This window comes from Pantherophis guttatus, chromosome 8, assembly GCF_059756535.1.
Source record: "Pantherophis guttatus breed Tessera chromosome 8, ASM5975653v1, whole genome shotgun sequence".
NCBI lineage: Eukaryota > Metazoa > Chordata > Lepidosauria > Squamata > Colubridae > Pantherophis > Pantherophis guttatus.
Genome location: NC_142070.1, coordinates 13670146 through 13693714, shown reverse-complemented (window position 1 = coordinate 13693714; position 23569 = coordinate 13670146). Strand labels below are relative to the sequence as shown.

Below are 23569 nucleotides of genomic sequence, written 5' to 3'. Positions count from 1 at the left end.
GTCGGTGGCAGCAGGCGGTCTCGAAGATAGCTAGGCCCTATGCCATGGAGCGCTTTAAAGGTGATAACCAACACCTTGAAGCACACCCGGAAGACCACCGGGAGCCAGTGCAGCTCACGCAGGAGCGGTGTTACATGGGAGCGCCATGCTGCTCCCGTCACTACCCGCGCTGCTGCGTTCTGGACCAGTTGGAGCCTCTGGGTGCTCTTCAAGGGGAGCCCCATGTATAGAGCGTTGCAGTAGTCAAGGCGAGAGGTGACGAGAATATATATTTATATCTTATTTTTCCATTACTTACCTGGCTTTCTGGAACATCATAGTCAGCTCCCCAATAAAGGGTCATTCCAAGAGAATAAATGTGGACCTGAAACACAACACAGCCAAAATGATACCAGTGGAATTCATGGTGTAGCAAACATTCTAAGAAGGAATTTATTTATGACAGGGCTGAAGTAGACCAAAAAAATGGAGTGTTTCTGAAAAGGCACCAAGACTTCTAACTACATGAGTATTGGATCATGTGAAACAGCTGCTGCACAAAAATGTTTTGTTACATAAATGTTTTCATTAAAAAAAAATATTTCTCCTTTCTGGAGCAAGATTACTGATTTTAAAACCTATTATCTTTCAGTCCTAATTTAGAGAATGACCAAAAAAGCATTCTTTTGTCTGTCTAGCATTCTGCCAGAAAAATATCCAAGTACACAATTTCTTTGGTTTGGAGATGGAATCATAACCAAAAGACTCATGCAACCCTGTCATTATGTTTCTGGAGGTGATTATAAATGGGAATTGGTTTTGGTGGCTAGCATTTTTGTGGAACACGCTCAGATTTCAAGAAAAAAGCTGAAAATAAAGCAGACTTCTACTGAGAAGATTATTTGATAAACAACTGAAACACACACACACATATATGTATATACACATACATGTCTATGTATAAGGTACACACATATACATATAAGTATCTTTTTCTGCTGAAATCTATTTTTTCACTGGAACAAAACTAAATGCAAAATACAATTTGCTTGATGGTAAAGTATTAATTTTGCTATAACAAAAATTTCTGTCTTAGAATAGTGATTTTATCTTAATTTGGAAAGTGTTGGGAAAGTTTTAGAAAAAAAAAATACTCTATAGTTTGCCTGAAACTTCTACTTCAGTGGAAACATATGCAAATAAATGAAAGACAAGGAATGGAAATGTACATGTAATTTGCCTAGTTAAAGGTTTAGCTGGCAAGTAATGATCAAATTATGGCTTGGCTATCATAACCTGCCTAAGTTGCTAGTGGAGCAGCCACACTAAAAACACAGAACTTAATCTGCAGCATGGATGTTCCACATCCTAGCCATGACCTAAGCTTATAAAAATTATATGATGGGGACTGCTTGTTACAAAGGCCAAGCTGGCTTTATAAATACTGTCACACAAAATTACATATTTTCATGATTAGTTAATTAATTAAATGTACTTGTATGCCGATTCCCAAATCTCAAAACAATATAAGCACATATCGTAAATAAATTATACGTAGTCCTCGATTTATGACAATTGAGCCCAAAATTTCTGTTGATAAGTGAGATATTTGTTAAATGCGTTTTGTCCCATTTTATGACCTTTCTTGCCACTGCTGTTAAGTGAAACCCTGCAGTTGTTAAGTTAATAACATGGTTGTTAAGTGAATCTGCCTTCCCCAATGATTTGCGAAAAGTGATCACATGATCGTGGGACACTGCAACCGTCATAATTATGAGTCAGTTGCCAAGCATCTGAATTTTGATCACGTGACCACAGGGATACTGCAACAGTCTAAGTGTGAAAAACGGTCATAAGAGCCTTGGTGGCACAGCAGACTAAAGTGCTGTTAAGTAACACCAGCTGCCTGCAATTACTGCAAGTTCAAATCTCACCAGGCTCAAGGTTGACTCAGCCTTCCATCCTTTCGAGGTAGGTAAAATGAGGACCCGGTTTGTGGGGGCAATAAGCTGACTTTGTATAAAAAAGAACACCGCTGGGGGGGGGGCAAAGCCCTACTAAGCAGGTATATACAAAAGTATGAAGGCTATTGCTTAATGCATTGTAAGCCGCCCTGAGTCTCTGGAAAAGGGCGGCATATAAATCGAACCAATAAATAAACAATGAATAAATAAATAAGTCACTTTTTTCAATGCCGTTGTAACTTCGAATGGCCACTAAATGAATTATTATGTCAAGGACTACCTGTATGAGATTGAATTCAATTTACTTTGCATGTATTAAGATAACGGAGAAAGATTTTCAACAAAAGCTACATTGATGGTACAAAAAGACAGATAAAGTATATATATTGGCAAGCTATGCGAAGGTAACCTTTCTGTATTAGAGTTAGGAATGACCTTGGGAGATAGAAAGAAGACCTGAAGATCTCAGGGCTGCCCCAAAGAAGAGGGAGTCAAGCTATTCTCCACAGCACCTGAGGGCAGGGCAAGAAGCAATGGGTAGAAACTAATCAAGGAAAGAAGCAACTTAGAACTAAGGAGAAATTTCCTGACAGTTGGAACAATTAATCAGTGGAACAACTTGCCTCCAGAAGTTGTAAATGCTCCAACACTGGAAGTTTTTAAGAAGAGGTTGGATAACCATTTCTCTGAAATGCTATAGGGTTTTCCTGCCTAGGCAGGGGGTTGGACTAGAAGATCTCCAAGGTCCCGTCCAACTCTGTTATTCTGTTACTAGACAAGGTTTAGATAAGAGGCAGCTGAGCCCATGGAAGCAACAGGAGTATGGCAAACATCTCAGAAGGGACCCTCCCTAGTAAAGGCAAGGAGGGACGAATCTGCTTTCAGATTTGCAAGATTCTCTTACTTTAACCTTACAATAAGGGTAGAGCTAGTATTCCTGGGTGTGCTTCTTATCTGGAGAACCTCACACGGCTGACACTTTATCCTGAAGCTGAAATAATGATCGGAAAAATTTTGGACATGCCCATCAGCCTACTTCCCACTGTCATATAATCCGTTAAAGGAGGTTGTGAATTATTCTTATTCAAAATACAGATCTAACTTCCTTTAGAATTGTATCACAAGTAGAATCAAAAGCTGTAATATAGAATTGTCCAGATCTCCATAAAAACGGCATTGGATGTTTTCAGACAAATCCTGGTTACTTGTAAAGTTTCTACTGTTTAGTTTGAAATGTCTCTTTACATTACCTAAGGTAGTTTTGGGCATCTTATAGTTTCAATTTCTTTCAATTTTTTTTTTATTTTAGGATATATGCCCTTAATTTCTCAGCTTATTTTTGTAATTCTGTCAAATTTGGTTGAACATGAAAAGATTTTAAAATCCCTTTAAAATCTGTTCTAAATTCTGTATGCATTTTGATGCATATTTCTCCAAATAAATACACGTAAAATGTTACTTATTTTAGGAAGCAATTATGCAAACATTTTGCCTTATATATATACAGTTATGCAAACTGTGCATTGCTTTCATAAATGAGTTCATTTTATAGACATTTTCCTAAAAAACACTTTTCAATGTTGGAAAACTATACTGCAACATTTGAAGGATGCTATATTTTGAATAACAATTTTTTTAAAATTATGCATTTATTCAAAATGAGATATTAGATGGTCACAGTTTAAAAATTAACTAAACAAATTTCTTTTCCATGCTTAGCATGCAAGAGGGTTTTCAGAGTTTGAGAGCTTCACTCTTGTATACGATGGCTACTCCTATATAAAACAGATCTTAACAGTCACAGAAGAAGAAAAAGTAATATAAGAGGCAGGATTTTCCAGCTGTGTTTTCTGTGAGAACTTGTTGGTGTTCCATGTTGTTGTTGCTGTTTTTGACTAATGGCAAAAAAGTTAAGACATACTCAGTCCATTTTCTGTTATTGGAGCATTACTTCTTGATCAAGGGTTATAAGAAATTATTTTTTAACAAGTTTCACAGCCTGAAAGCAGTTTGAAAACCTCTGGTGTAACTAACGTATATTATCGTTGTTTTCTCATTTTCCTAAATGCAGTCTAAAGAAACGTATCAAGAGTGAGAATGCTGTACCTTTTCAACATCAGAAACAGATGACAGGGACTGATTTTGGAGAGCTCCTGGTTCCGTGAAGGCTTGCAGATCTTGATTAGAAACATTTTTATCCGTAAACGATACGCTGCCGGATGGAAGCAGCAGAAGAGACCAGGGAGATATGAGAAAGCCCAAAGCAGTTGGATCAGCTGTATTTGGAAAACAGAAAGATCTAATTAGAAATTCAAATAGCAGATCAAGATTCCTTTTATGTATTCATTCAACAGAGACAGTGTAAATTAAAATAAACAAGAAGAGTTTCTTATCCAAAATGTAGACCTGGGGTGTCAAACTCTATTTCATTGAGGGCTGCATCAGGGTTGTGTTTGACCTGGGGGGGGGCGAGGGGAGGCAGGGGGCGTGGCCAGCTATACATCATTTGTGTCAGGGGTGACTGTGGTGGCCTGAGCCTCTGCTAGCGAAAATGGAGCTCCGTTTTTGCTTGCAGAAGGTTGCAGGAGGCCGTAGCAGCCAAAACCGGTGCTCCGGTGGTCCGTGTACGATCCTCCCGAGCTCCATTTTTCCTGGCAGAGGCACCACCGGCTGGTCCTTCATATTTCCAGGGCAGCCCATGGGCCAAATCTAAGCATCCGGCGGGCCAAATCCGGCCCACGGGCATTGAGTTTGACACCCCTGACATAGACCAACGATTCACTACCAAAAATTTCAGGACTTATTCATTTTTCAACACCCATTCAACAAACCCATTTGGCTTCTTTGAATCCAAATTCTGATAATAATTTCTGATACATCAGTAACAGGCAATGAACTTGGAATCATGTCATACATCCCAGCAACATAATGGGATATGATCTATAATGTAGGATCTGGAAACTTCTGTAGATTCTTCAGCATGCTGAATTTTCAAGTTAAAACTAGATTTAATAAGTAGATCTCTGCCAGGTGTGTAGAATCAAGACCACATGTTAAGCTTCAGTTAAACTGATTTATTGCTCATGCCTAGACACAAGAATCTCATCAATTAACAGCCAGCACTAAATTGGCAATGGTTAAATCCAACCCCCTTGACAAGAGGGGTTGGATTAAAATGTATTTATTTATAAATTTATATGCTGCCCATAAATCTGTAGAGATTCTCAGTCATCCATGTCATGGTTGTCCCAAAGATGCTTTTTCAGAAGACAACTGGACTTTGTTTTTCTTTGAAGACGTTTCGCTTCTTATCCAAGAAGCTTCTTCAGCTCTGACTGGATGGTGGGGAATGCTGCCCATGTCGCTATCCAATAATTTGTTTTGATGATAAATTCTTTCCTCTTTCAGGACACGTACATCTATATGCTATCTATATTTATTTTAGTCCACACATTTGAAGAAATTGTGTTTCATTTTACCTAGAATTCTACAGAAGTCTAGTCTTTTTGCTCATTTGGACGTAAAGTGAATTAGGATGACTTCTAAAAAATCCTTAGTCTTGTACCTTTATTTATAAATCAGGTCATTGATCCAAATCAGCTTGTTTGTTTTCAGTAAATAATAGTCATAGAATTCTTCATTAACAAGGTAGATAATATGCATTTAATACAGTAGGTTTCAACTATGTATTTAATCATCTTGGGGATTAAATTGATTAAAATTGGCTTACTAATTAAAAATAATCAAAATGGTGCTTCTGGGATGTTCTTTGTTAAAACAAAGAATTTAATCGATGGTGCAATGGCAATTATATTGGAAGAAGAAAGATACAAGAACTTCCATTCATGTTCCATGAATAATATTGCTATAAAGAAAAACAAACGCTAAAATAATGCAGCCTACACTTGACCTTTCAAGACAGGCAACATTCTACCATGAAAAATGGCTATTCTTGTAATAATAAAATCTCTTTGCATAGAACTTGTCAAACATATTGCTTATGATGCATTTAAGTTTTTCTAAGGATTACCCTGTGCCTGATTGTACTAGAGCAAGGGTGTCAAACTCAATTTCATTGAGGGCTGCATCAGGGCTGTGGTTGACCTCAGGGGGCCAGGTGGGCATGGGTAGGTGTGGCCAAATGGGTGGGCGTGACCAGTTTGACGCCACTCCCCAAACTGCTGGTCTGATCTTTCCCCTTCACATTGGGTAGACCAGGACAGCCCCACGGGCTGGATCCGCCCACATCGCGGCCCAGATGCGGCCCACAGGCCTTGAGTTTGACATCCCTGTATTAGAGGAATGGTATGATCCATTGTTGAGACATGCCAAAAGTTTCTTCCTTTCATAATATTGAATCTTGGGCCGTCAAAAGGAGATAACTGATGGTAGAATCAGAACAAATGAAACTACTTTTTAACATAATACACGGTTAAAGAATGACATTTGCTGTCATAAATGAATTGGTGGCCAGCTTGAATGGTTTTAAAGTGAATGGACAAAATCAGAGATTTATCAGTTGCCTCAGAGGAATTTTATCATCCCAAGTTTTGGAAGCAATATATGTCTAAATACAAGTTTCTGGAGAAAATCACTAAGAAGTTAGTATTTCATTCAGATTCCAGCTGGGAAACTTCTTGTAAGACTTAACTCATTCATTGGGGTAACAAAACACTGAACCAGACATTTTTATTATTATTATTATTATTTTGCTCTGATTCAGCAGAGATCTTTTCAATATCCTTGAATTTTAATCGAACAGATGTTCTGTACTGAGAAGCTCATGTTTGGCTCATAGGTTATATATGAGTTATTGACTGGCAAATGGTAATAGCCAGATGTAAACCATTTTATAGCAAGAGGAGAAAGTTCTACTTTCTGCCTCCTGAACCATGTACAAGAAACTCTATCATAGCACTGGTTGACTCCGCTATTATAGTAAGAATCATAGTGAATGCAAAGAACCTGAAACTGGAAATACTGTCTAAGTTCCATTTCTATATCATGTTGTGATGAATCTCTTTTCCCAGGCAACTACAGATAAAGGTAGCTCTTGACTTACAATTGAGCCCCAAATTTCTGTTGCTAAGCAAGACTGTTGTTAAGTGAGTTTTACCCCATTTTATGATCTTTCTTGCCACAGTTGTTAAGTGAATCCCTGCAGCTGTTAAGTTAGTATCATGGTTGTTAAGTGAATCTGGCTTCCCTTTGACTTTGCTTGTCAGAAGGTCGCAAAAGATGATCACATGACCTGGAACACTGCAACCGTCATAAATACCTGCCAGTTGCTAAACGTCCAAATTTTGATCACATGATAACGGGGATGCTGCAACGGCGATCAGTGTGAAAAATGGCCATAAGTCACTTTTTTCAGTGCTGTTGAAACTTCCGTCACTAAACAAATGGTCGTAAGTCAAGGACTAGTTGTACATTGTGATCTTCTCTTAGAAAAGGTTGATCTTTCTGCATTTGCACACAAAGGCTTTCAAGTGATATCAATCCTCCACAGCTTGACTCATAAAATCAGTTTAATCCTAGATAATAATGTATGAAGCTCTTAGGAAATATCTTTCTTAAGAATACCTACTATTATATTATTATGGGATATGAGAGGCATTTTATCAATGGCTGAAGAATAAAAAAGGAGTTTGGAAATGAAGAAGATGAAAGAGAAAGTAAAAATATATTAAGATAAAGATGTAAATAAAAAGAAAATTGTTAGTATACAGTGTATATATATATATAGAATAAGGATGCTTAATGTTAAAATGTATGATTATTATAAGATAGTAAGAAGAAAATGGAGAGCATTAAAATGTTTAAATGTTTAATATACTATAATATTAAGCTTAGCGAAATAATGTTATGTGAATGCGAATGAGATGGAAAAGGATGAATGATGTTGCACAGAGATGTTTATAACCAGACGACACACTGCAGATGGACAGATGGAATGTTTACTTTTGTAATTGAAAAATAAAAAACTTTAAAAAAAAAAGAATACCTACTAGGCAATTTCTAATTTCTGCCAGGAAGTAAAAACTTTATAAAGACCTCTAAGATCATGTAATTTAACTTGGAGGAGCTGTTCATTTCTCTGAGTGTTCTGCTGTTTTTATGTTCTCTTATAGCACTTAGCAATAGCACTTAGACTTATATACCGCTTCATAATGCTTTTACAGGCCTCTCTAAGCGGTTTACAGAGTCAGCATATTGCTCCCAACAATCTGGGTCCTCATTTTACCCACCTCGGAAGAATGGAAGGCTGAGTCAACCTTGGTTCTAGGTATGGTATGTCTCTGAGATGATTAATCATCCGCATCTATATATTGCAAAAATTGTACAAGTACAAACTGTACTTGTAGCCCACTTGATAATAACCATGTTCCTGTATCTGAGGAAAAAGGGAATAGCACTTTTAAGATAGAGCTTACTGCTGACCTTTATATTTTTTCAAAAACGTTTATAAAAATAACTTTTGTTCCACCTCTGTTGTAGGTCAGTTAATGCTTTTAAATCAATTAATCTAAATCAGAGCACTGATGCGAGTCAATTGGCTGCCTGATGGTGATGGACTGAAAAAGGAGTATTACACAACAGGATGCTGATTTAATGGTAAAATTACATCACTTCATTTCAATTCTAGGCCCTTGGGATGATATTTTGTAAAACGAGCATCTAAGTAAATCCACAAAGTATGTTAACAGTATTCTGTTTTCCACTGTAAACATTTCTCCAAATTTGAGGATGGTTTGGACCCAAGGCTACTCAGCAAGTGTGGAGATTATTGTGAAGCAACAAAAGGAGGCCACAAAATAAACTAAACTCTTTCCGTAGCATCTGTTCTGTCCCCTCCATAAGCATATGACTAAAATTGTGTTGAAAATGGCATTATAGCACTTTGACCGGACCTTGGCCACTCATCTAAAAAGAAAAGAGTATACAAAACCAGCGTCTGCAAGACATACTGGAGGAAAACATTTTAAAGGTTACGAAAAACTGCATACAGACGTGGATTTAATTTTTTAAAAATACACCTGGCAGGAACAACAAAGACAACAAAAGCTTTTGGGGATTCAGAGGTCCAGCAATTGCACTGTGAGGTTTCTTCTGTTTGCCAAGCTAAAATCAGCCAAATAAACACAACCGAGCGCCAAGTTTCTTGAGAAACAACTACAAAGAATCTTAATAGGAAAAATGTGAAAGACAAGGCGGGGGAAGTAGCATGAAAACCAACTCTTTCATAATTCACTCATACGGAGTCTGAGACGGAGACCTGCATGAAATCAAGGCATAATCAGCGAGGTGAAGATTGCATAATTCTCGTATATAGAAAGTTACCATATAGGAGAACAAACTTGGATAAAGCCTTCTGTGTGGCCATTATCAGTGTCCATTCGATATGGCGAAGCACTTAAACGCATATTTCTTACTCGTTTATATGAAGGGACCTTACCACTTGCTTTTTCAAAATGCTCAGAAATCTCTACAGGTGACACAAAAGGAGTCTTGGACAATATATGTATCCCAGAAGCTTCCTTGCCTTAGTGCGTGTGTGTGAGAGAGAGAGAGAGAAAGGGAGGGAGGGAGGACACAAGGGATCTTCTCCAAAATAAAAATGATCTTCAGTAGGTTATGTTCCAACTACAATCTCCCATCAGCAAATCCATTCTGGGCTAATATATTAATAAGCAATCTCAAAACAAAGGAATGATTTGCAAGTTGCCATAACCATAGTTTATGTTCCTGGCCCAGCATTGGTATTTTCCTGCCAAATTCTAGTCTCCTCCTCCATTTCCTGGCCTCTTGTCCAGAGCGGAGTTCTCCCCCCCCCCCAGACTCTCTCTTGTAAGAACCACCCACTGTTCCTTTTCCCTATTACGGTTACAGACAAGACGGTACTTTTTAAACTCAGCTAAGCCTAATGAAGCATGGGATGTTTCTTTTGTAATATGTCTGAAAAACCATCTGCTTTTTTTGGTGTGCGTGTGTACCTTGCCTCACCACACCCTCAGAAGTGTCTGGGGTCAAGCCGAATGCTTCGCCATTTGAATCCTCCCAATTGTTTAAAAAAAAAAAAAACCTCCCTCTTGCATCCACAAAGAGACTCCCACTCCGTTTCTCAGGAAGATCTCATCCTGAAGTGGAACAAGTCTAAATTCCTTTTCTCTCCCCCCACCTCTAATGTTCAAGCCTTTCCCCAAAAGAAAAAAAAGAAGTTTTAATCTTCTTTCCAGGACCACTGGATTTTTTTAAAAAAAAAATATATGGCAGCTGGTCAGTTCTGTATTATTTTCAGCAGATTGATGATTTATGTCCAGAACTATGCTGCCTGGTCAAAAGAACATAAGAGTGTGGAATGGCAGAAACCAAAAGTAGGCAGCATGGCTTCCACTGTTTTTTTTAAAAAAATTGTCTCTTATAGAAGTAATACGCTGCTATTCTGAATTGCTATTCTGTAATGCTATTCTGGCAAAAATAAAACAGAAGAACAAGAGTAGAATGGAATGGGAATGGGAACAGAGTGGGAATGGGAATGGGAATGGGAATGGGAATGGGAATGGGAATGGGAATGGGAATGGGAATGGGAATGGGAAGGGAAGGGAAGGGAAGGGAATAGAATAGAATAGAATAGAATAGAATAGAATAGAATAGAATAGAATAGAATAGAATAGAATAGAATAGAATAGAATAGAATAGAATTCTTTATTGGCCAAGTGTGATTGCACACACAAGGAATTTGTCTTTGGTGCATATGTTCTCAGTGTAAATAAAGAAAAAAATTATATATATTTGTCAAGAATCATAAGATACAACACTTAGTGATAGTCATAGCAATGACTATAAGCAATCAATTCATACTAGGAAACAATAAAAACAATAGAAGTTGTAAAGATGCAAGCAACATGGATATAGCCTAAGTGGGAAGAGATAGATACTAGTAAGGATGATTAGTAGTTAATTTGATAGTGTTGTGGGAATTAGTTGTTTAGCAGAGTGATGGCATTCAGGGGGAAAAACTTGGGAAGAAGAAGTGGGGGAGGAAGAGAAGGGAGGAGGAGGAGGAAGAAGGAGAAGAAGGAGAAGGAGAAGGAGAAAGAGAAGGAGAAGGAGAAGGAGAAGGAGAAGGAGAAGGAGAAGGAGAAGGAGAAGGAGAAGGAGAAGGAGAAGGAGAAGATTATGTTTACTATTGAAATGACTTGATAGTGCAATTAATAATGATGAGGAAGATTGTGGCATTTATAAATAAATTCATTTACTATGGCTTAAGTACATACACTATTTATCCTGGAGAACTGGGTACTAAAAATTGACACTAAATTTACACCAATTTGAAGGCACATAATCAAAACACAGAGAGAGTTCATCAGATCAATAGACTACAATCCTTAACCATTGTCTCTATAAACAGAGGCTGTGTGGATGGGGAGATACAAAAAAAGCTGTAGTTGCAACAAGTATCTAATTGGGTAACAGGTTTTCTAGCAGAAAACCGCAAAATAGCCCCTACCCATTGGATACGCTGGATTTGCTACTTTATGCCCATTGTACAGGAATCTCCTCAGATTGGTAACTTTTCCCTGCAAAACACTTAATACGGTTCCAAGGCATTGGGGTTGGGTGTCAACCCTCTTGCATTTATATAATTTCCCGCTTGAGCCCTCTGAGACAGTTGCTCTCTAATCGTTTTCATCATATATTTTCATACATTCATATCTTTCTTTCCCCCATTCATATCTATTTTTATATATCTAGTCATCAGAAATACTGACAAAACCCAGATTGCTAACTTTATGACATGTCTATGGCTTATAGAAATAAAACTTTAATTTGGCTTGCTGGAATGAAAAGTTTTCAATACGTTTGGTATAATTTAACTATTTTCCCAATGTATTTTTAATCGAATTGCAAATACAATTTATATACCAAAATTATGCCATTATTGTTAGCTTCCTGATGGCCAAGGGTAATTCACCAACTGCCCACTGCTAAAGGCAATTGGGTATCTTCATACACATTTAAATGTACTAGATGTTTAAATGTTTACTGAATTGAGATTGGACTCATCCCAAAGAAATAAACTATGAAACAATCCAAACTAGATCATTTGAGCTAAAAAACCAAACTTGAATAAAACTTGACCAACTCAATTTTATTATTCTTTTCCACTCCTTAATTAGAACTTGGTTGCCCAGATCTCTCTGTTCTACCAGATGTGTAAGTGTATAGAGCAGAATCTTCTTTTTCATTAGAGGGGGGAGGGAAAACCCTAGTACTTTTTATCTAATTGACAAAATTTCAACTGTAATGATTATGCACTGATTTGATATCACTCAAAAAGTCACCAAAATATACAGTTTGTGACTAACAGTTAAATATGCAATATAATTTGACTGTGCTGTTGATACCAGCAATTATATGCTTACCTAATGAAGAGGAAGCTTTTCGATTCCTAAAAGATCTGTTGATGGTTACTAGTGGCTGACATATGATTATCTTTATCTCCTTTTCTTATGTAACATTATAAATAGATTATTGTGTTAATGCTATTAAATCCAACATCTTCTGTAATCTTTCCAGCACTACCTATTCCTGAACACTGCACTGCATGTTCTTACATATAATAATTAATAACATATTAATTATTATGCCTTTACTCTAACTTTCTTCAGGATTTCTGCTGATCTTTTCAAAGGACTGATCAGATCCAAACTTACTTTAGCTCCAGGTAGCAAGCAACTTCCAGATGAGACACTATATTTACTATACTTTGAAAGGCATTGTCTATGGCCGTGATGGCCAGGCTATGGCATGTATGCCGGAAGTGGCACACAGAGCCATCTCTCTGGGCACGCCAGCCGTCGCCCGTTGCTCTTCTGGGTTCCGGTGTGCACATGCAGGTGGTCTTTGCATCCACATGTGCGCCAGAAACCTGAAGGCCAGGTGACCGGTGTGCATGTGCATGCCGGAAATAGGAAGCTCAGCTTCCTGGCGCGCGCATGCGTGCCAGGGAATTGGTCTTCCGGTTTCCGGTGCTGCTCCTCCCCTTGCGCGCATGTGCTCCTATTTCGACACTGGTCTATGGAGATTCTCAATCATCCAGGTTATGATTGTCCCAAAGGTGCTTTTTCCAAAAAGTAACTAGACTTTCTTGGGTTTTTTTCCTTGAAAATGTTTTGCTCCTCATCCAAGAAGCTTCTTTGGTTCATAATGTTTCGCTTCTCATCCAAGTTCATAACTGAAGAAGCTGCTTGGATGAGAAGTGAAACGTTTTCAAAGGAAAAATAAACAAGAAAATCCAGTTACCTTTTGGAAAAAAGCTCCTTTGGGTTTACAAGGCATTGCTTACCCCAGAATACATTCTCTTGAGATCCATAAGGCTCACTTTCAAACAAAGGGTCATGGCAGCATTCTCCAATCTGATGCTTCTAGATGTGCTATATCAAACTCTATTAAGTCCAGCCAGGATGATGTTTGACTATTGAATGTGCCTCAGAATAGAGGGGGCTGAAATTCAACACACATGAAGCACCAGGTTGGGTTAGATCAGGGGTGTCAAACCCAAGGCCCACAGGCCGCATTCATCCCACAGGGGGCTTAGATCTGGCCCATAGGGCTGCCCTGGAAACAGCGAAGGACCAGCCTGTGGTACCTCTGCCAGCAAAAACAGAGCTCGGGAAGGCTGCGTGCGACCCTTCTGAGCTCCGTTTTCATGGGCACAGGGTTGCAGGAGGCCGTCACAGCCAAAAACAGAGCTTGGGAGCCCGTTTTCACTGGCGGAGCACTCAGGCCACTACAGCGCCCCTGAGTGATGTCAAACTGGCCACGCCCACCCCGGCCTCCCAGAGGTCAAACACAACCTTGATGTGGCCCTCAATGAAATCACGTTTGATACCCCTGGGTTAGATGATTGTTACCTTGATCTTAACTGTCTCAGTTTAATTGGATTTTCTTGTTCACTATGAATAAAGGATTGTGACTGAAGCTTTATACCCATCAGATCTTGTAAACTTTAGAGACTGATACCATTTTATAAAGTAACCAGCTTCAACATGTTTTACTTATCCAGTTTAGAAATGATTAAAAATTCAATGAAAAGGGAAGGCCTCTCTTCTACATATACAGAAACTCATTACATGCAAAAGACCTGGAAAGACCTGTTGCTTGTGACCTCAGATAGTAGAAGAATGCAAGATTCAGCTTGCAACTCCATGTAGTAAAAAGAATAAAAGGTGAAGTCTACATGCTTTGAATGACAAGGGCTAAAGCAGGTACTTACAAATGGAAAACAAGGATTGGCCTAGGAGAGGCATTTCAGATCAACCCAACTGCATCGCTTAATGATGGAAGCTGCGGTCCCAATTATGGTCATAAATCAGAGGATTACCTGTATTTTTATAGAACCTTGAAGAAGGTCAGAGTTTCTTTCTGTTCCATGTTATGCCCAACAGAAACATGTCAGGGATAGATTGACTTCCTTTCTCACACTTTTTTACTTTTTCACAACTGCCGTTGCCCTTCCTTTAACACTGCATTGCTCTTTTCCCACTTCTCAAGACCAGATATACAGTCTTTCATAACATCACATGGATGGAAAGAGGAGTGGGGTTTTGACTACCCAGTGGAGCCCGCCATTTTGAAGTTGCCAATTATCCCTACGGGTACCCTTATAATATAGCAATAGTACTTATACTTATATACTGCTTCACAGGGTTTTACAGCTCGCTTTAAGTGGTTTACAGAGTCAGCCTATTGCCTCCAACAATCTGGGTCCTCATTTTACCGGCCTTGGAAGGATGGAAGGCTGAGTCACCCTTGAGCTGGTGAGAATTGAACTGCTGAACTGCTGGCAGCCAGCAGTTGGCAAAAGTAGCCTGCACTACTGTATTCTAACCACTGCGCCACCAAAAATAATCCTTTGTGAATTAATGATGTCTGTCCGCAGGTTGATTAAGGCAGATCATAAACTATGTTTATCAAAGTTGAGAATTTCTAGCCATTTCCAACCCTTATAAGAACTTGAATTCTTCATCGTAATTGGAAAACATCTGGCTGAAAAAGATGATTTAAGATCTCGGGCAGTCATTCCAAACAGCTACCTAGAAATCTCACTTATAGATGAAAGAATAGAAGCCGAATGGCCAAAATACCTTAAGAGGTTCATGGCTGAGCAGCAACCAGGATGAAAAAAAAAAAATCAATGCCTGAGACACTTTCTCATTTAAAAAGAATTATAGGCCTACTTTTATTATTTCTAAAATGCACAACTGATCTTGCTTCACTCAATCATGCATTAAAACTGTTTCCCTGTTAACAGCAAAAGACTCAAAATACCTAGCTTCATCTCTGTGAAAAAGAGACAAATCAATTCAATTTGACCCAAACCATCAATACTGGGCAAGAAGCCATGTCTATAATTATGAACATCAAATATGTCAAAATCTCAGTGTTGTGAGGTGTTGCCTGGGAACCGGGGGTGCAATGCTCCCAGTTCGGACTGGATCGCCTGATCCGATAGCGATGGCGGCGGGTGGTTCAGAGAACCGGTAACAAAAATCCCTGCGCACCCCACCCCCCACGCCCAGCTGAGCCGCGCGATCATCAGAGGCTGTTTTTTTAACTTTTAAAAGCATTTTTTCTACAACCTCTTCGGCCGAAAAAATGCTTTTAAAAGTTAAAAAAAAAGCCTCTGATGATCGCGCGGCTCAGCTGGGATCGTCAGAGGCTTTTCAAAGCATTTTTTTCTGCAACCCCTTCAGCCAAAGAGGTTGTAGGGGGAAAAATGCCTTTAAAAGCATCTGGCAATCCCAATTGACTTGCCTGATTGTCGGAAGTTTCTAACAGCATTTTTTTCTGCAACCTCTTAAGGCTGTAGAAAACATGCTTTTAAAAGTAAAAAAAAAAAAAGTTGTCCACGCCAACCCAGACACATTAACCCCCCCAAGCCACGCCCACAGAACCAGTAGTAACAAATTTTAGATTTCACCCCTGCTGGGAACCACAGCAAGAGCCAAGACTGGGTTTATTCTTATCTCTTGGATCTTTGAAGAGAGTAATAAGCAACTGTTTTATTAACTCAAGACAAGTCTCAGAAACTTTTGAAGAAGTTTGCCCATCCACTTATAGCCATGATGGCGAACCTATGGCACGCGGAGCCATATCTATGGGCACGCGAGCCATTGCCCCAGCTCAGTTTCAGCATGCATGTGTGCGTCAGCCAGATTTTCAGCTGGCCCTGCCCATGCCACCCCTCCCCTCCGAGGAGTCTCCACGCGGCCCATTTTGGATGCCAGGTAAGTACAGGGCTCACACGGAGGCTCTGGAGGAGTCTCCGGGGGGCGGGGAAGGCTGTTTTTGCACTCCCCAGCTCCAAGAAAGCCTCTGGAGCCTGGTGAGGATGAAAAACAGGCCTTCCGGGGCCACCAGAAGTAAGGAAACAGGCCATTTCCAGCCTCCGGAGGGCCTCTGGGGGGACAGGGGAGTCGTACATTCATGCGCGGAGGGCATAGAATTATGGGTGTGGGCATGCGCAGGCGTGACACCCCCGTGCTCTCCCCGCTTTTGGCACATGACAGCAAAAAGGTTAGCCATCACTGTCTTATAGAAATAGCAATAGCACTTAGACTTATATACCGCTTCATAGTGCTTTACAGCCCTCTCTAAGCGGTTTACAGAGTCAGCATATTGTCCCCAACAATCTGGCTCCTCATTTTACCAACCTCGGAAGGATGGAAGGCTGAGTCAACCTTGAGCCTGGTGAGATTCGATCTGCCAAACTGCTGGTAGCCAGTGATCAGCAGAAGTAGCTTGCAGTACTGCACTCTAACCACTCCGCCACTGCGGCTCATTTGCTACAAATAATGATGGAAATATCAGGTAACAGAACCATCCCCCCTTTCTCTCCCCCTGCCAGGCCGGAAAGGTTGGGGATCTCTGTGCTATACAATATTATTATTATTATTACCTCTCCTCTCTAAAGCCTAAAGAAATATTTCTAAATATTTCTTTCTTTCCAAAGCAGGTACAGTAGCCGGCACAATGCCAACTTTTAATAGAGAAATTTAGCATAAAGTTAACAAACATGAGGAATAAAACTTTCAACCAGAAATTAATTTTGTATATTTGCTCAGTTCACAAAACAAAATATATGTTCTTTGTATGTACGCTGAGAGCTTATGCAACAGAGATAAATTCCTTGTGTATCCAATTACACTCGGCCAATAATGAATTCTATTCTGTTATTTGTTCACAGTTGTGTTTATATGCATTGAGATTCCTCAATGTTTCACCTCTACATTCAGATAGAAGATGATAAAGGTCTGGGGGTTTCAGTTTTGGGGGGGGGAAAGACAGAATGAATACAAGAGTTTGACCTCTGAGATTACTTTTTACATTACGAACTTTAAATAAAGGAGGTGTGGTTGCCTCAGGCTTTGCTTCTTGAAACAGTTCCAAAACATGTCATCAGCATGTCAGATTTCCAAAGCCTTTAGATGGGAATGCATATCCTTGGTTTGTTTTTTTTCCCCAATGCACCTTTTTAAAATGCTGGAACTAAAAGTTACTACTGGTAGTTTATCCTTTGACCTTCTCCATGTTCTCTAATATATTCAGGTCTTCAACCAGTGGTAGGTTAAATGAACCTATCTCCTAAATGATAATCCAGACATCTCCCTTAATCAGGGGAGATTAATTAAGCAGGTTCCGACAGGTTCTGGAGAACCGGTAGCGGAAATTTTGAGTAGTTCAGAGAACCGGCAAATACTACCTCTGGCTGGCCCCAGAGTGGGGAGGGAGTGGGGATTTTGCAGTTTCCTTCCCCTGGAGTGGGGTGGGAATGGAGATTTTGAAGTATTCTTCCCCTGCCAATCCTACCAAGTCACGCCCACCAAGCCACACCACGCCCACCAAGCCACGCCCACAGAACCGGTAGTAAATTTGTTTTTATTTTACCACTGACCCTAATCCTAACCATAACCATTTCTACATGTTGTATTACATATTCAAATTTTCTATCCTTTGTATTATTTTCCATCCCATGTGGACTTACTCCAACACACCCACCTTGAAGCTAAAATCTAGGCTTTACCTTTTCGGAGTAACTCGTGAAGGCTTTCAGCACTTTGATTCAGCACAGCCCATATTTCTTCTTCCTGTAGTGGTCCACCCCGAACTTCCAGGGCTTCAGCTAATGACACGTGCATTTTATCTGAGAAAGCAAAACAAGACAATCCTGGTTCAAGAAGGCATCGGTACTTTCTTTCCATTCAGGCATTTGTACTAAATGTAGGACAAATTTTATTCTAAGGCAACAGCCATGTGGATGGACACAACCAGAACTCCAACTTGCCTTGCTTCCACATTAAATTTATAACAAATCATTACATATATATTTTGGTCTTTCTCCCATCAAAGCTCTCACATAAATTCAGAAACTATAATGTTATGATTATCACAAATCTGCAACTTGATTTAAGAGGTAGACCTGATCCATGATTCTTCCTTCTTCTAACCATCTGATCTCTGGGTCTTATGTGACATTTGTGAGGCTTCTGCTTGTGAAATTCTGATCTCCGGACTGGCCAACAACCCTGACATGACTCTTGAAATTTGGACTGGATTGTGACTATTCTTCTGCGTGTTCCTGTTAAAAACAAAGCCACTGAGGCAAGCTTCTTTTTCCTGAGACTCTGCTTTGGTTTACATTCCTTGTCTGCCATTACCTCCTTGACCTTGAGTAAACTGCTAATTTCCATATTCACCACGTGTGTTATATATATTTGAAACCAGAAGCAGGATATGGTTCACACTCATGTTACTGTGGGCACATTGCAACAACCAGAACTCTTGAGGATCAGTTGTAACTGCCATTTTTTCAGTACTATCATAAGTTTGAAAGGTCACTGAATGAGTGGTCATAACCTGAGGACCACCTGTACATCATTTTCTATCATCAAGCATTATGTACACTCTTGTAAATGTATTTTTGTAATTATAAGTTGAAGAAACATATACATATACAGAGAAAAAAGACTAAAATCCCTGTGGGTATCTAAGAAATCCCCAATCCATATAACTAGAAGAAAAAATATATATGCATAAGATAGGAGATATCCTATCACATGCAATACAAATAAAAAAGAACACTGAAATGTAAATGGAAAACATATTTTAGTGGACTTCAACTTTATATGCTCACAGTAAAAATAGCTGAGTTTCTTACATAATGATAGTCAGAAGAAAATAGCAAAAGGGTTAGGAGAAGAATAAGTACAAGCATGAACTTTTTAAAATCAAAATATATTGTAAAAGGGATAGAGAAGCCAAAACAGTACAATGAGAATTCAGCATGTCCTGTGACCATCAAATACTGAAAGGATTCGAATATTCTTAAAAAATGGTACACAACAGTGAAAATGTTATCGCAGTGACTTTTGTAAAAACTGACACAACCGCAAACTGTTTTTTTACACAAGTGTGGGAGTGAGAGGCTTCTATCTAATCTGTCTGAATCTGGGACCGGGTCCTGCTATACTGGTATTTCTCAACATAAAAGGTTAAGCTCATGTAACAAAATACAAGTAAAAGCTTCTGTTTAAAAATTCAAGCTCACTAAAAATGCCTGAAGCAGTTTCATACTCAGTTGTAATCCCATCAATATGAACTGCCAAGAATTGTGTGTCACAGACCTGCAGAAAGAACTATGTAGCGGTACAGATGTCTGGGAGATAAAACATCAAGTTGACAGTGCCACTGATTTCTTAAGAACCTTTCATTTTAATCCATAAATTTACTTTGACAATGCTTTATTTGCTCTGATAGTGAATTCAAGAAAAGCAATACATACAGATAGTAGAATATAATCGTGGCTATTACAGATGCTGTTGGGAGAAAATCACAGAAAACACTGGAGAATTGAAGGGCAAAAGTGTGTTAAAAATGATGGAGGAAGAGGGGAGGAGGAGGAGGAGGAGGAGGAGGAGGAGGAGGAGGAGGAGGAGGAGGAGGGGGATAGTATGATCCAGAGGAGGTTTTCAGCAGGTTCTGACTAGTTCTGGAGAACCGGTAGCGGAAATTTTGAGTAGTTCGGAGAACCAGTAAATACCACCTCTGACTGGCCCCGTCCCCATCTATTCTCTGCCTTCCGAGTCCCATCTGATTGGGAGGAAATGGGGATTTTGCAGTAACCTTCCCCTGGAGTGGGGAGGGAATGGAGATTTTAAAGTAGCCTTCCTCTGCCACGCCCAGCAAGCCACACCATGCCACACCCACCAAGCCATGCCCACAGAACCGGTAGTAAAAAAAATTGAATCCCACCACTGATATGATCCTATTCTTACGCTCCTAAAACAATCAGACTCTGCACAATGAGAAGAGAGTGTTATCTTTATAATGTTCCTCAGAATATTGCAGCCATGCTATTTCTGATCTCCAAAGCACAACTTCATCATTGTCAAATCCACAAATATGTCATGAAATTGTATTCTATTCCCCCCACCCCATAGATATATGAATTTCCCTGCTCCTTGCAGGATATTTAAACAAAGACAAACACTGTGATGCTGTAATTTCATAACATGGTTTCAGGATTCCAGAAATTAGCTGACATTTGGATAGCCCACGGAATTATAAGGGACATGAAAGGTAAGTGAATCAGGGGAAGTCAAACTACAGAGAAAATCTAGAGAAAGGCTTGAATGCCCTACTATAAGAAAGGTAATGAAATGATTCATAGAAAAATGTCCGGGTCCAAATTGTATGCAATATTAATTGTATGTGAACGTTTCACGTGCACTTTTTAAAAGGATACGGTGGAAAGGAAATGAACAAAATTAAGACCAAGGCATGTTGGGTTAGTTTACTTCTTTCCCTATCCACTATAATCCTTTCAGAAATGTGTATGCTACCCAAACTGTTATTAGCCAGAGGAAGAAAGATTTTGCTGGTGTCAGCAGGAATTCCTTCCCAAAGCTAATTATTGCTGGATAAGTAGTTTACAGTAGGACTGTGGCACATGAGGAAATGATTAAAGCAGGAATGATCGTTGTGGGGACCTCCAAATCTTGTGGATTTCCAGAAGAACCAATGATGCCAACAAGAGGGTTTGTTGCTCAAAAAATATGTTATGATCACATGGGTTTTACCCTGGGTAAAAAGCGTCCATGCTTACTTATTTCAAAAGAGGACATTTATTGTTTCTACAGATTTCATAGCAACTGTAGTTTAGTTTAGTTCCCAAACAATACAAAATATACGGCGTTAGAAAGAGTACAAAGAAGGGGGACCATAAGGAACAAAAAGCGGGCAGACAGTCATCCATATTTATGCTGTCCACTACTCTTGAAAGCAACCCAAAAAGAAAGAAAAATCTCATTGTGCAATTATTCTTTCAATTTTGAAAGATGTTATCCAATCTAAAATCATAAAACTGGTTATTACCCTCTTGTTATCTTTCTCTTAGTTATACCAAAAACCACTGGATTGCTGGTTTCGCAATGAGTGGAGGGTTGAAAATTGAACTCATACACTGGTCCCTAATCTAGACATGACCTGCCATGAGAGTAACAAAAGAAATCCCTTTGTCGTTTGTCAAACATCATGCCCACACTAAGATCCCTGACCTGTTGCCTCCTGACTATGACAGATTAGAAGTTAGAATTCCTTCTCACAATCCTACCTTTCTCTCACTTTCTCTTCTAGCCAAAGTCTAACTCAGGGGTGTCAATCTCAAGGCCCACGGGCCGAATTCGACCCCTGGGGTGCTTAGATCTGGTCCGTGGGAACAGTCTAGAAGCAACAAAGGACCGGCCTGTGGTGACTCCCCCGTGCCCCATTTTCGATGATGGCCTCCTGCATGTGCACCCCCCGCTCCATTTTTGCTGGCAGAAGGCTGCAAGAGGCCGTCGCAGCCAAAGACAGGGCGGTCACACAGGGCCCCCTGGCCCCGTTTTTGCTGGCAGAGGGTTGGAGGCGGCCATCACGGCCAAAAACAGGGTATCGGGGGCCACATGCGGTCCCTCCAGGCTCCGTTTTTGCTAACAGAGGGCTAGCAAAACAAAGTAAAAACAAAACAAAACAAAAGGAGAAATGTTTCCCCTTTTGCATTTGAGCATGCAAGAAGGGACAGGAAAGGAGAAAGGGAAAAAGGAAAGACAAAGCAAAAGAAGGAAAGATGGGAAGAAAGCAAGGAAGGAAATATAAGGAAAGAGGAGAAGGAAAAAGAAGAGGAAGGAAGGAGGTTATAATGAGAATGAGGGAGGGTCTCAGGGAAGTCCTTCCTTAGCACTTGGCCACCACAGGTGCCCCCAACATGAGTGACGTTGAGCTGGCCACGCCTACCCACGGCCTTGTGAGGCCAAACACAACCCTGATGCGGTCCTCAATGAAATCCAGTTTGACACTGCTGGTCTAGATTGAGTCTATAGTCAGCTGGAATAAAAAAAAAATCAATGAAAGAGAACCGCAGTCCTCGTGCATTTGGTTGAGCATGTTGACTTATTCTTATATAGTAGATTAGCTAGTTTCCTTAATATTAAGTTGAGTATTATGTAAATAGACTTTGAATGCCCTATTCTCTCTTTGAAAGACTTAAATGTTATAGTGAGGTCACTCCAATTAATGGCTCAACTTTTGCCTGTCAAAATTCACCAAGTTTTCTGCTTTCACAGCAAACTGATTCACACCATTCAATCTTTCACACCAAACTGATTTCACAATGGATATCCTCCACAAACCACACCTCTTTTTCTTCCCTTCCCAGATTCAACCAGCTGAACTTGTTTCTCTGATATATCGTGTGAAACCAAACCAATCTCCCATTGCACAAATGGCAATCAAACTTTTTTAAGAGGAAAAAAGAGAGAGAATTTGGAACACATCCTTCTTCAGAGGATGAATTCAGCAATTTTCCTTGCTTAGGCCTGATAAATAAAGATGAGAATTAAGTTTAATCCATGTAATACAAATATTTATTACCATCATAAACCAGCATAAATCTATTAAAACAATTAATGATTTTAAAACCTAGTACAAAAGTTAAAAAACATGTTAAAAAACTATAAAACTGAATTAAAACATTTTTAAAACTACGTACAACATCTATAAAATGGGATAAAAATATTAAAAATAAAAACAAAGTTAATATATGACTAACTAAAGCTATCATAATACAAATTACTCTTGACTAACAAGTGAAATACTCTTCAAATTAATTGTTTGTATTATATTCCTCTTATGCAGAGCTATGAGTGTAATAAAGTTTTGTATTGTACTGTAATCCCTGTTAACAAGAATGGTCCTTAAATAATTACAATTCTTGATTCATGTTCTTTATATTAAGAGATGGATTCCATTCTTACATTTAAACGTAAAAATAGGCCATCTAATCTTCTCCATACAACTTGTTCTGTTAGATGCGTTATCTGCTCCTTACAACATTCATTTTTTAAATGAGATGTAATAGAATCAATGATAAAATTGATAATTAATAAAAGCGATGAGCAGAATTTCCCAGACTCTTAATCACCAGTAGCTCTTTTTCAAATAAATGGATGGCCTGAAGAGTTATTAGCATTTCTTTACTACCATTAATAACTGCTTATTTTTTTCTGGTCAATAAATAATTA

General features: G+C 39.2%; 1 protein-coding gene across 8 annotated transcripts in view; it reads right to left on the bottom strand.

Moving 5' to 3' along the window:
- PTPN13 (protein tyrosine phosphatase non-receptor type 13) overlaps positions 1–23569 on the bottom strand; it is a 171734-nt gene that overhangs the window by 109947 nt on the left and 38218 nt on the right. For all 8 annotated transcript variants that reach the window (XM_034440431.3, XM_087875106.1, XM_087875107.1 and 5 more), the window contains exons 2-4: positions 18034–18153; positions 4050–4219; positions 299–364 (exon numbers count right to left, since the gene is read on the bottom strand). In XM_034440431.3, the coding sequence (XP_034296322.2) occupies positions 299–364; positions 4050–4219; positions 18034–18148 (351 nt within the window). In that variant the 5' untranslated portion in view covers positions 18149–18153. The remainder of the gene's footprint in view (positions 1–298; positions 365–4049; positions 4220–18033; positions 18154–23569) is intronic.